The sequence below is a fragment of the Acinonyx jubatus genome, chromosome B1, assembly GCF_027475565.1.
Source record: "Acinonyx jubatus isolate Ajub_Pintada_27869175 chromosome B1, VMU_Ajub_asm_v1.0, whole genome shotgun sequence".
Taxonomy (NCBI): domain Eukaryota; kingdom Metazoa; phylum Chordata; class Mammalia; order Carnivora; family Felidae; genus Acinonyx; species Acinonyx jubatus.
The window spans coordinates 168,474,359-168,488,698 of NC_069382.1; the positions used below are offsets into that span (position 1 = coordinate 168,474,359).

Genomic DNA, 14,340 nt, shown 5'->3' on the forward strand with positions numbered 1-14,340 from the left:
ACATTGGAGAATTGAACTTTGCTAAGAGACTAGATCTTGAGTTTTCTAGATACATATGCACCCACAAGATAACCATGTAAGGTAGCAGATGTGTTAATCATTTCACAATATATATTATCTTGTACACATAAGTATATATAATTGTATTTATTATACATCAGGAAGGGGGGAGGGGCAGAACAAAGAGGAGAAAAAAGTCAACCTACTGAAAAACCAAACAATACAAAAAATAAGCAAGCAAACAACAAAAACAAGCAAACTAAAACAAGAACAAATAAGGAGAATGGATGGCATTCCAAGCTGAGTGAAAACTTCATGAAAAACCAAACCTATGTTTCAGAAAGTTCACAGCTCCCCACTATTTCTATTGGCTTTTCTCAAACTGTAAGAAAATATGTAAATGAAGGATAAATAAATTATACATTTCTTTTAAACTAGAAGGCTTCTCATTGTACTCTGCTTTTCCTTTGAATAAATTCTCATGAGCTTTTAATATGACAATATGCATTATAAAGGAGAGGAATAGTATTATATAGTTCCAAACTTACTTGACCAAAAATCTTTATCCACGGAGAGTATCTCAGGACCCAGGATTTTATATCACATTTGTGAAGAAACACTCATTTTTATATGTTTGAAGATAAAATCCCAACTCCTTAGCCCACGCTTCCAAATCCTGTCATTAACCCTACAGAAATGGACTTCAAATAGACTGAAAGCCTAGAAACACTGAGGAATGCTCTTGAAAATTTTATCTTTATTTTACTGAATTTCTCCATAAATGGGTAGGCAGGCATGAGGCAGTTTCCAAACTTGACAGAGAAGGGTGGAGATGGGATTGGCAAAGAGAGCATTAAAAACAAAAGCAAACAAAAGCCCTAAGAGAATTAGAACTGCAGGATAGCAAGGATAACTTTCTCATGCCTGGGATAATCCTGAGGATATGATAGCAACCACAATTCTGTGCCTATGTGGAGGATTTTTACAGGAAGCCACACTTCAGTCCAGAAGCATATTATGGTAGCTCCAGCTCTATATAACTGTTAAAATTTCATATTGTTTACCAATAAGAAAACATAACATCCAGTAACCATTCCTGTTGACATCTTTCTGTCAAATACTCTCTCATCTGTAACAATCATACGCTTCCCCATATAACCTACTATCAATGATGTTGAGCGCTGGCCAACAATCATTTATTTTCATTTATATTTGTCTTTACAAACCCAGCTCAAATTCCTTTTCTCCTGTAAAGTTCTCCAGTTACCCCAAACTTAATGAACTGCTTCTTCTTCTATGCCCACAGCAATTCATATGTAGTCTCTTACCCAGTTGCAGTGGTGACTGTTCATTGTTGTGTATCTTCACTAAGCTGTGAGCTCTCTTCCCCTAGGCAAAGAAATGTATCCCCAGTAACTAGAAAATGTTCTTTAGCCATTGAAATGTAGTAGACCCTTTGTAGGGTACCTTCCTTGCTCACAATTTCCCCTTTAATTTTACTTACCCCAATTCCATAGAGTGTACTCCAGAATTTAAAAAAAAAATGACTCCACCTCCCCAGCCACAGTGAATTAACCAAGAGTGGGTGTCTTTATCCAATTAGCCCTTCCTGGGAAATTTCAGAATTAGAACAAAGATGAAAAGCATCATAAGTAAAATCAAAAGACAGATGGTAAGCAAAAAATGCAATTCATATCAGAGACAAATGACTGATTAATATACAAATACCTAGAAATAAGAAAAAGACCAATAATCCAATAGAAAAAATAGGCAAAGCATACAAAAGATTACTCACAGAAAAAGAAAAATTACTCTTATATGTATGTGTGTTCCAGCTTTTATTGCAGCATTATTTGTAACAGCAAAAAATTGGGGAAAATCTAGATGTTTATCGATAGGAACTGGTGAAATATGTGATATCAAAATGTGGAATCATACGGCATTCTCTCAAGGCTGATACAGTACAGTTTCCAGAATAAATTGCTCATTAAAAATGTATATATGCTATACTGCCATTACTGAAAAAAAAATGGAGAAGGAGAATACCTAGGTAGGTAGGTAGGTAGGTAGATGTATTTTATCACATATACATAAAATAGCTTTGGTAGGAGATGGAACAAAGCGGTATCACTGGTTGCCTTGGAGAAATGGAAATAGGTAACTAGAGGGAAAAGCCTGGAGAGAATTTTCACTGTACATTTTTGAACCAAAAGAATCTATTTACTATTTTTTTAAATATCATTTAAGTAAGAATAAAATATTCAGGATTCTAGAGAGATTCAGTTTCTCTGTTCAACTAAGCCTGTATGAGGTTAACTCAAGAGTTGGGGGCAGCTATATTCTGCAAGAAGCCTGGGAAGCAAAGGAATCTGTCCTCGAAAGAATGAAGCAGACAAAGCGAAGACACATTGAGAGTTGGGAAGAAAATACTATCTGGCTCTCAGTGATTTGGTTGTAGTCTTTCCCCAGGCTAGCTGCATCCCTCTCCTTGGTTTCTTTAAAACACTCCTATTGTTTTAAGAAACCTCCCCTCTTTCAGGCTAACTTAAGGTGTTTTCTAATAGTGGTGTCCAAGAGAGTTTATTTTAGTAGGTTTTTGTAAATGCTTGTTAAAATGAAATGTGAAGTCTTTCTAATGAAATCCATTTCAGTTCTCAAAATGTGATTGTACTATTTAAAAATTTTAAAAACAAAATTAAAAAAACTCACTTTTTTCAAGTTGAAAGAGGGCAAGGTCAACAGGCATTCTAAAATATTCACCCTAAGCAAAAGTAGTATTTGCTGATGGAAAATATAAACTGGGCCTAGGGCCAAGTAGCACCTTCCACCTAATACACCTTCCTTTCAGATCCTGCCCAAGACCCAAGATTCTCAGTTAATGTTTGGTGAAGGCATGCCTGAAAGATGAATTCTTGAATTGTGCTAATTAGGATGGAGCTTGAGGATTGGAGGACCCGTTTGTCGGTTTGGTTTAAGCTGATTTGTATTTTGATAGGAAAAGCATTAGGGAACAGAGCAAAAAAAAGCACCAATCCCAGTGCAAAAAGCCCCTGGGTGGTTATTATTTGAGCATATTCAAATATAAATTTTCAAGACCTAGGACTAGTTAACACTTTGAGGCTAAAACTTTCTGAAGGCAGTGTCTATTTCTTTTTCCATGTTTTCAAATCCATAGATAATACTATTTATTTTAAATCATCCTTCCCAGTATTGAAAAGATAGAAAGTACTTGGGAAATTCCTAGAAGGTCCAGAAAGGTATTTGGTTTTTTTTGTTTGTTTGTTTTTTGGTTTTTTAATGTTTATTTATTTTTGAGAGAGAGAGAGAGAGGGAGACACAGAATCTGAAGCAGGCTCCAGGCTCTGAACTGTCAGCGCAGAGCCTGATGTGGGACTCAAACTCACAGACCGTGGGATCATGACCTGAGCTGAAGTTGGACACTTAATGGACTGAGTCACTCAGGCACCCCCAGAAAGGTATTTGTAAAGCAGCTCTTAAAACAGCCTACAAATGAAGTTAAATATATTTTGTATGAGCCTGGTATTGTAATGGACATTCCAAGAATTATAGCATAAAAGCTGCATTTGCATTTATACACCTTTTATATAAGGTAAGTTTAAATAGGATGATGAAATTAGCCTGCTGTGAAATAAGTCAGAATAATTGCATTTAAACACTAAGGGGTAGAAGAGCACAATTTATTTCTATCATTGAAATCCAATTGAAAAATTAAATAACATTATGTAAATATCAGGAGCTATTCTTTTTTTAACCAATATTCCTTGAGAATTTAGGGATATTGCATAACTAAAAGACACAGTGCCTGACCTTAAGGAGACTGTGGCAATTTTCCTGAGATAAGACATATGCATACAAAGCATCATCATTGTCATCTTTACTAAGAGGAGTAGGATGGTGAAAGGAAAATAATATTGGCTTTTAAACAGTTATAGGGTTCACATTTTTAGTCTGCCATGTCATTAATCTATGAGCTCTGTGAAGGCAATTAATTGCTCCTAGCCTCAATTTTCTCAATTATAAAGCAAGGATAAGGATGCTAACTTGAGAGAACCATGTAAGAATTACATAGGACAATGTAGATGAAACTATCTAAGGAAATGCATACATATCAGGTGCTTGATAAATATTAGTTTACTCTCTAACTGAACTGAAAGGATTATATGTGTTTTCGAACTCATTTTTATTCGTTTGTAAATAATAACGCATTAGTTCTATAATTGGTGAATTTTTAAATTGAAAGCTAAAAATTTCAATCATTTTGAGAATCAAAACTGTAACTGCTTTAAAATTAAAACTCAAAGAAATACACAGGGCTTTGTTGGGTTTTTTTTAACGTTTATTTATTTTTGAGAGACAGAGAGACAGACTGCGAGTGGGGAAGGGGCAGAGATAGAGGGAGAAACAGAATCCGAAGCAGGCTCCAGGCTCTGAGCTGTCACCACAGAGCCCAATGTGGGGCTCAAACCCACGAACCGTAAGATCACAACCTAAGTGGAAATTGAGTGCCCAACCAACTGGGCTACCTAGGTGCCCCCCAAAATAGACAGGGTTTTAATCAAGTAAACTAGGTAGGGGAAAAAACTAAGAATATAATTATTTTCATGGAAAAATGTTATTTATAATTCCAACTTGCTCTTTGAATATAATAATATCACCTAACATAAGTGCTTTTCCAATATGTAAAAATATTTACAAACCAAATATGCAGGTTTTGCTTTGTGTTCCCTACAGATGTAGGTGTTTCAAAATATGTCCTATATTGGACATTTGTTCATGATAGAGCATAGAAATTTCTCATTGTTTTGGTGGGTTGCTGGGGACAAAAAAAAGTGTTCCAATAGGTGAAAGTCCTATACTCTGAAAACGTTGATGAAAGAAATTCAAGATGACACAAAGAAATGGAAAGACATTCCATGCTATGGATTGGAAGAGCAAATACTGTTAAAATGTCTATACTACACAAAGCAATCTATACATTTAATGTATTCCCTATCAAAATACCAACAGCATTTTCACAGAACTAGAACAAACAATCCTAAAATGCATATGGAATCACAACAGACCTGGAATGGCCAAAGTAATCTTAAAAAAGAAAAGCAAAGCTAGAGGCATCGCAATTCCAAACTCCAAGTTATATTAGAAAGCTGTAGTAATCAAAACAGTACAGTACTAGCATAAAAATAGACACATTGATCAATGAAACAGAATAGAAAATCGAGAAATAAACCCACAACTATATGGTCAATTAATCTTTGACAAAGCAGGAAAGAATATCCAATGGGAAAAAGATGCTCTCGTCAACCAAATGGTGTTGGGAAAACCAGACAGCAACATGCAAAAGAATGAAACCAGACCACTTTCTTACACCAGACACAAATATAAATTCAAAATGGATTAAGGGCTTAAATGTGAGACCTGAAACCATAAAAGTCCTAGAAGAGAACACAGGCAATAACTTCTTTGACATCAGCCACAGCAACTTCTTTCAAGATATGTCTTTTGAGACAAAGGAAACAAAAGCAAAAATAAACTATTGGGACTACATCAAAATAAAAAGCTTCTGCACAGCCAAGGAAACAGTCAACAAAACTAAAAGGCAACCTATGGAATGGGGGAAGATATTTGCAAATGACAGATCTGATAAAAGGCTAGTATCCAAAATATATACAGAACTTTTAAGATTCAACACCCCAAAAAAATCTAACTAAAAAATTGGCAGAAGACGTGAACAGAAGTTTCTCCAAAGAAGATATCCAGATGGCCAAAAGACACATAAAAAGATGCTCATAATCACTGATCAACAGGGAAATGTAAATCAAAACTACAATGAGGTATACCTCACACCTGTCAAAATGGCTAAAGTCAAAAACACAAGTAACAATAGGTGTTGGTGAGGATGTGGAGAAGGGAGAATCAATCCTCTTACACTGTTGGTGGAAATGCAAACTGGTGCAGCCACCATCGAAAACAATATAAACATTCCTCAAAAAGTTAAAAATGAAACTACTTTATGATCCAGCAATTACACTACAGAATATGTATCCAAAGAACACAAGAACATTAATTCTAAGGGATACATGCACCCCCTATGTTTATAGCAGCATTATATACCATAGCCAAGATATGGAAGCACCCCAAGTGTCCATCGATTGGTGAATGGGTAAAGAAGATGTGCCATGTATATATATATATACATATATGTATATGTATATATATATATACACACACACATATACATATATGAATATGTATATGAATATATGTGTATATATACATACACACATTCAGCCGTAAAGAAGAATGAAATCTTACCATTTGCAACAACATGGATGGAGCTAAAGAGTATATTGCTAAACAAAATAATTCAGTCATAAAAAAATGAATACTACATGACTGCACTCGTATGTGGAATTTAATAAGCAATGCGAACAAGCAAAGGGGAAAACATAAGAGAGAAACAGAAAGAAACAGACTCTTAATATTCTTTTTTTTAAGATTTAATTTTTAAATACTCTCTCCATCCAATGTGGGACTCCAGCTTAAAACCCCAAGATCGAGAGTCACATGTTCTACTGAGTGAGCCAACCAGGTACTCTTAATATTCTTCGTAGAGAACAATCTGATAGTTACCAGAGAGGAAAAGGGTGGAGGGATGGGTGAAATAGGCTATGGGGATTAAGGTATTCATTTATCATGATAAGCACAGGGTGATGTAACTAACGGTTGAATTACTATATTGTACACCTGAAACTAATATAACATAGATGTTATATGTCTGTTAACTAACTGGAATTAAAATAAAAACTTAAAAACAAAAGCAACAACAAAAACCTGTTCCAAAGCAGAAATCAATCATGATTTGTAGGATGATGTCAATGCATTTCCTCATTTTTCTTTTGGCTGATTCCAGAATATAGAAGGATTTGATCTGCATGGAACATAAAAGAGGGAAATTAAATAAGAATATTTTTGCAAAGTTGACTGGCATTGATCAGGGTAGCCCTACTCACTACACAAATTTTCCAGTCTTCATTTCAATTCACTAAATATATATTCCTTTGATGTATGTTGGGGTCCTGAGGGAACCTAGTGAATAGCCTCTCTCTTCTCTACCCAAACTGAGAGTAAAGAGCAAAAGTAAGTTAAATGAAGGGTCAGATATCACCTTGAACTGATGAGGGCTAACTGGAGGATGTAGCTCATGAGAACCAAACTGACCTGTCACCTAAACCCCAGAATACATTGTGTCCTGCATGGGGCTATAGGCACTTCTGCCTTTTTGGGTACCCTCTTCCATTTAAAAAAAATGTGTTTAATTATATTTTACAACACTGATATAAATATATCAATGTTATATTTTAAACATTTTCTTTGACCTTAAAGTTCATTTTTTTCCTTCTGATTTTAAATTAAACCATTAGGGACCTCTGAGAATATGCTAGACCCTAGACATTGCATCTTCTGTGTCCAATGGAGAAGATGGCCCTGGGCAACACACTGGACCAAGTAAGTCTTAAATCCTGAAAAAAGTGTGTGCTCTCTGAGAGCAGCCTTACTCAAGAAAAAGAGAAGAAATGAGGCAAGATGCCTAGTCATTCTTCCCAAATTTACCAATTAGATGTCATTCATTCTTCCCTGGGATGGGTAAAGGGATAGTGAGAAGCTAGGAGTTATACCATCCTAGCTCAATCCACATAAAAGAAAATATCAGTAGAGAAAAAGCAACCTTCCCTTAGCAAGTCTGTCCTTACTACTGAAATGTTTGCTTTCAGTTATCATAATCTGATAATTCTGACCTTTCAGATTACGCATCTAGGGGTGCCTGGATGGCAGTCAGCTGAGCATCCGACTCTTGATTTCAGCTCAGTCATGATCCCAGGATATGGGATCAAGTCCCGCATTGGGCTTCACACTGACCGTGGAGTCTGCTGAAGATCCTTTCTCCCTCCCTCTGCCCTTCTCCCCTGCTCGCTCTCTCTCTCTTTCTCTCTCTCAAGTTAAAAAAAAAAAAATCACACATCTAACTCTTCTTGCTCCAGTTTCTTGTTTGCCAGAAACCTTTCTGATTATAACTATATGGTTTTCCATATAGATTTTCCTACAAAGTAAATATATCAAGCAGCTGATAAAACATACAATCTTCTCTTTGGTTTCATTTATCATTGTAAATTAATAAATTAGTGCTCTGATTTAATATTATTCTCACAAGAAATTGGTTGGCATGAGAATCCATGGATTTGTTTAACTCATTCATTTAAGTGATTTGACCATGTTACCAAACCAGGAAAATTGAGATTCGAAATCTAAACCATTGATGGCTTAATCTAAGGTACTATAACCCCAGAGGACCTCACCTCAGCAATCTGCAAATTTTTGTTAGTTGCAATTCATCTTTCCCATTCTGTAACCACAACATCCCTCTTCCCTCTCAGTTTCTAATAATAGTCTAACCTCAAATTAGACGGGTAGTGGGGGGAAAAAAAGGAAGAAACACTCTGTAAATTTTTTCCACAACTGTTATTGCCTTCCAGTTCTATCCAATGTCAGGGAATTATAAATACATGACTTTTTTTCCATGGCTCATAATTAGGGAAGAATTAATCATTATCAGTTAGATCTGTGTAAAAAATCATATTCTTTGCCTTTATTTTTCTTTTTAATTTTTTTAATGTTTGTTTATTTCTGAGAGAGAGAGACAGAGCACCAGCAGGAGAGGGGCAGAGAGAGAGGGAGACACAGAATCTGAAGCAGGCTTCAGGCTCCGAGCTGTCAGCACAGAGCCTGATGTGGGGCTTGAACCCACGAACTGTGAAATCATGACCTGAGCTAAAGTTGGAAGCTCAGCCAACTGAGCCACCAAGGGGCCCCTCTTTGCCTTTTTTTTTTAAGTTTATTTATTTATTTTTAGAGATAGAGCATGCACACAAGTGGGGAAGGGCAGAGAGAGGGAGAGAGAGAGAATCCCTGGCAGGCTTTGCACTGTCAGCACAGAGCCTGATGTGGGGCTCGAACTCACAAACCATGAGATCGTGAACAAAGCTGAAGTCAGATGCTTAACTGACTGAGCCACCTAAGCGCCCCAAAAATCATATTCTTTACAACAAATTATCCATTGGAAATTTTCCTTTAGTCTTACCTACTTCCCTGGGCAGACAAGATGTCATCTTGGATCAAGATGAAGAGTAACTGGTAACACAACGAAGTTTATAATGGAACATGCCGATACTTATTCTTCGTTAAATATATATGGAGAGCCAATGATGTGCCACTCAGTAAGCTTCTAACATAACTGGAGACCAGGAAGCATTATCTAGCTGTGTGCCCAGGAAGAAAAGGAAATAGATTTTGGTAAATATATATTAATTTCTGGCTCAACAACTGGGATTATTATCCCTAATTTCAGAGAAAATGGAGGCACAGAGAGAGTAAATCACTTTCCTAAGGTCATATCTAGAGATCATAGACCTAAATCCAAGCCTGTTCAGTTCAATAGACATTTGTTGCATCCCTACTCTCTGGCAGGCCCTATGGTGGACATTGAGGGTACAGCCCTGGTCTTTTCTTTAAAAACTCCATTAGTTTCCTGACATCAATTCAGTAAACCTACCTCCATGGCCACTCATGCTTTCTGCCAGCCCTCTTGGTTGCATAGGAGAGGCATAACTCCTCCTAACCAGGAGTGTTTTTACCCTATGATCTAGATGCCACCTTTCACCTTTATTCCTTTTTAAAAATATTTGTAATATGTTTTGTTTTTGTCTTTTGAGACAGACAGAGTGTGAACAAAGGAGGGATAGAGAGAGAAGAAGACACAGAATCTGAAGCAGACTCTAGGCTGTGAGCTGTCAGCACAGAGCCGGACACGGGGTGGGGCTGGAACACACAACTCTGAGATCGTGACCTGAGCCAAAGTTGGAAGCTTAACCACCTGAGCCACCCAGGCACCTCAATGTCTTTTTTAACTTTTTGTTCTGAAAAATAGTTTTAGGCTTACAGAAAAGTTATAAAAATAGTACTGAGTTCATGTATACCCCTCACCCAAGCTTCCTCTAAGATTAACAATTTGCATAACCATAGTTCAAAGATCAAAAGCAGAAAGTTAGCATGCTATAATGCTATAGACATTATTGAGATTTTACTGGTTTTTGCCTTAATGTCTCTTTTTTATTGGCAGGCATTTTGCAGAATGTCTCTCAATTTGGTTTCTCTGATATTTTCTAATCATCAGATTGAAGTTATGCATTTTGGGCAAAAATACCATAGAGGTGATAGTGTATTCTCAAAGTATCATATCAGAGGGTAAATGATATCAATACATCTTACTGGTGGTATTAATCTTGTTCACTTAGTTACGCCAATATCTACCAGGTAGTAAAGTTACTTTTTTTTTTCCTTTGTATTAACAAAAATCTCAAGGGAGTTACTTTGAGACTATGCAAAAATCCTGTTACTCCTCAAATTGTCACTCACTGATTCCACCATGCATCAGCGGATCTTGTCTGCAACAATGATTTCTGTTGCATTTGCCTAATAGAGATTGTATATTTCCCTTATTCATTCTACACTTACTAAATGGAATTTTTCTGTGAGGAACAGTAATTCTTTCTCCCTAATTTATTTGCTTAATTATATCTATGTCAATATGGACTTACGGATATTCTATGGGTCATAATTCAATATTACTATTTTGTTTCTCAAATTGTTCAACTTTAGCCATCGGGAGTTCCTTCAGGCTAGTTTCTGTATGCTTTTGACCTGTCTACTTCCTTTTTTAAGCACTTCCTTATTTTCTCATACCACAAGATATTCCAGTCTCCTTGGAATCAACAATTTCTCTCAGGAGCCCCTGGTTCCCTTTATTAAGGGATGGCATTTAGGAACCAACCTGGGTGCTAGATGTGCTCATTGCTTCTAGGGTATCTTAGTGAACAGAGCTAAGGGATTACATGTATGTATATTAGTGCACATATGCACCACACATATTTATATTTATTTCTATCTGTGTGTGTGTGTGCATAACCATGAGTTTTTCTGACACCATTGATTTCAGATCACAAAGTTTGTTCTAGCCTTTTCTCTTCCTTTGTTTTTTTTTTAATTTTATTTATTTATTTTGAAAGAGAGAGAGAGAGTGCATGCACACTCACACTCAAGAAAGGGGCAGAAACAAAGAAGAGAGAATCCCAAGCAGGTTCTGAGCTGTCAGCACAGAGCCCAACACGGGGCTCGATCTAACAAACCATGAGCTCATGACCTGAGCCAAAATCAAGAGTGGGACACTTAACTGACTGAGCCACCTAGCACCCTTCTCTTCCTTTATTTGTAACTTTCTTTCTCCAACAATAAGAAACCTGGCACTCATTATCTACAATTATGTTAAATCCTAGTATACACATAAAGTAGAGAATGCTAATTCATACCAATGTGAGAAACAGATTTATTAAGCACAGTATTTGTGTAGGTTTTTTTTGTCTTCAGTCTACAGTATCTAGTCCATACACTGTTCACTTGTATTTTTAGTATCTTTTTTTCCCAACTAACATCTTCATTTACTAAAGTGTAAGTAGATTTAATCCTTTTTTAAAGTTTTTATTTAAATTCCAGTTAGTTAACTTACAGTGTAATATTAGTTTCAAGCATACACTATCACTCAGAATAGAAGGGGAAATAAAGAATTACCCAAACAAAAACTAAAGTTCGTGACCACTAAACCAGTGCTGCAAGAAATATTAAAGAGGACTCTTTGAATGGAAAGGAAAGCCCCAAAGTTACAAAGACAAGAAAGGAATGGAGAAAATCTCCAGAAACAATAACAAAACAAGTAATAAAATGGCACTAAATACATTTAATACCTTTTTAATGCCTTCTTATCAGCATTTAAAGACGTAAATGCTTTCTCCCAAAAGAAAACCACTGTTATCTCACCCCACATCCATTGTTCACAGTCCCCAGGGCTGAAGGCAGTTGAGTAGTACTATATTCACCATCTCCATTTCCTCTGCTTATATTCATTCTTGAACTCATTGCCCTCAGACTTCCATCTTCACTACTCCCCAGAAACCACTCTTATTAAGATCACTTCTAATCTCTGTATTCCTATAATCAGCAGACAAATTTTTGCTTGACCTCTCAAAAAAATATTTCACACTGTCCAGCTCTCTCGTCCCTTGACACCTAGGGCAGAGATTAGTTTTCCTGCTTCTTCTCTGGCTAATCCTATCTGTTCTTTTTATCCCTTAACTGGTAATGCTTCCCTGATTCTTTTCAGCACCCTCTTCCATTCTTACTGTCCAACTCCCTGAATAATATCAACATATCTGATGATTTTCATTACCATCTGTATGAAGGACCCAAAATCTAGAACTGCAATTTAGCTATTTCCAGCAGATGCCAGAATCATATAACCAAATGCCATTTAACCAATCTTCACTTGAATATCTCAGAGAAATTTCAGAGGTAACATGTTCAATTGTTAACCTGTCGTCAAACCTGATTCTCCTCAATAAGCCTATTTTCAAACACTTTTTAAAACTCTCTTTCCCTTCACTTAGTCTAAGACTTCAGGTATAAATGAATTAATCCTTTTTCATACTTAGTTTCATATTTCATTCAGTAATAATTCTGAAATGTGATACCTATTGCTGAAAACAACACACTTTCTAGTATTTAAATCATACTTGTCTAAAATCAAATAGAAATTTACTCTATAACACTTTCAGAGCAGGAAAACTTTTTTTTTTTTTTTTTTTGTAGCAATGAACTCCTTGCATACAAACATCATCTCCTGGCTTCTCTCAATAAAAAATAATTAAATATTTCTATGTTCCATTTACATTGCATTCATTTCAGTTCCAGAAGTTTGAAATGTATATATTTAAATTTTGTTTAAAGTACCAACTAATGAGGAAAATCCATATTTAGTGTTCCTTTAATTACACTTGCAATGTGTCCTGAAGTTTCCAAAGCCAAAGATTCCTGGGTTTCCTTCATGATTTTTCTGTATTATACCCTTTGCTCACCTACACACAATTAGCTATATTGCAAATGGAATATTCTTTCTAAAATGTAAATCTGATTAGGTCACTTTCCTATCAAAACTCTCTCTTTGTGCTTCAAAAGATACCATCAGGAAAATGAAAAAACAATCCACAGAAGAGAATTGTTTTGCAAATCATATATCTGATATGGGACCTGTAGCTAGAATGTATAAAGAACTATTGCAACTCAACATCAAAAAAAACCAAATAACCCAATTTTTAAAATGGGCAAAAGATGGGGCACCTGGGGGGCTCAGTGGGTTGAGTGTCTGACTCTTGATTTCTGCTCAGGTCATGATCTCAGGGTTGCCAGACTGAACCCCCTGCTGGGTGTGGAGCTTGCTTAAGGTTCTCTCACTGTCTCCCCCTCTGCCTCTCTCCCTTTATCTCACACAAGCAAGCTCTCTCTCTCTCTCTCTCTCTCTCTCTCTCCCTTTCTCTCTCTCTCAAATAAAAATAAATAAATGAAAAAATTTAAAATATAAATAAATAAAAATTAAAATGGGCAAAGGATCTGAGCAGATACTTCTCCAAAGAAGATATACAAATGGCCAATAAGCACATGAAAAGATACTCAATGTTGTTAACCATCAAGGGAATTTTATTAACCATGTGCTGATGCTGAAGCACCAGTCCCTCCAGGGCTATCCAATAAATACTTAGATAGTAAAGGACTTGCCTGCATGTGCCTTTCATATGCCAAACCAACCAACCTAGAGCCCATATCCCTAAACACTCCCTTATCACTCTTATACTCCAGGCTAGTATTTCCCTACCCCAATTACCCCAAGGCCAGGTACCAGACAACTGGAGCAGCCCCTTTACCCCAGGGCCTGTAGAAATTATTCAGCCTAGCCAATTCTAAACCTGCTTACCTGCCTTGCCTATTTCTTCCCACAGAAACCACAGTAAAAGCTCTGGCCCTCCCCTCTTTACCTAACTTTGTGCCTCCCCTTTGGCTTCCTCAGCCATGGCTTGGTGTACCCCTTCCTCTTGAAATCTGTGAGTATGACAGCTGTCTTTTCAATGGCAATCTGATCTGTTGGCCTTGCCATACTTGAATGATAACAAAACATACATTTTAAAACAGAAATGCAAATTAAAAATATAATGAGATGCCACATCATACCCACTAGGATAAGGGTTATCAAAAAGATGAATAACAAGTGTTAGTGTTATGCCCAGAATTCGTGATCCCCAAAGACCACTAGGGAGCCGAGTCCGATGCAAAAGCAAAGAGCCTTTATTCGAGCTAGCTCGAGCTCAATCCCCTACCTGCACC

At 36.5% G+C, this 14,340-nt stretch overlaps 1 protein-coding gene across 1 annotated transcript in view; it reads right to left on the reverse strand.

Annotated features, from left to right (window-relative positions):
- Positions 1-11,318: 11,318 nt before the first annotated feature.
- Positions 11,319-14,340, reverse strand: part of LOC128314284 (uncharacterized) — a 62,830-nt gene continuing 59,808 nt past the window's right edge. The window contains 1 exon segment of the mRNA XM_053216178.1: positions 11,319-11,404. Within this exon segment, the coding sequence (XP_053072153.1) occupies positions 11,319-11,404 (86 nt within the window).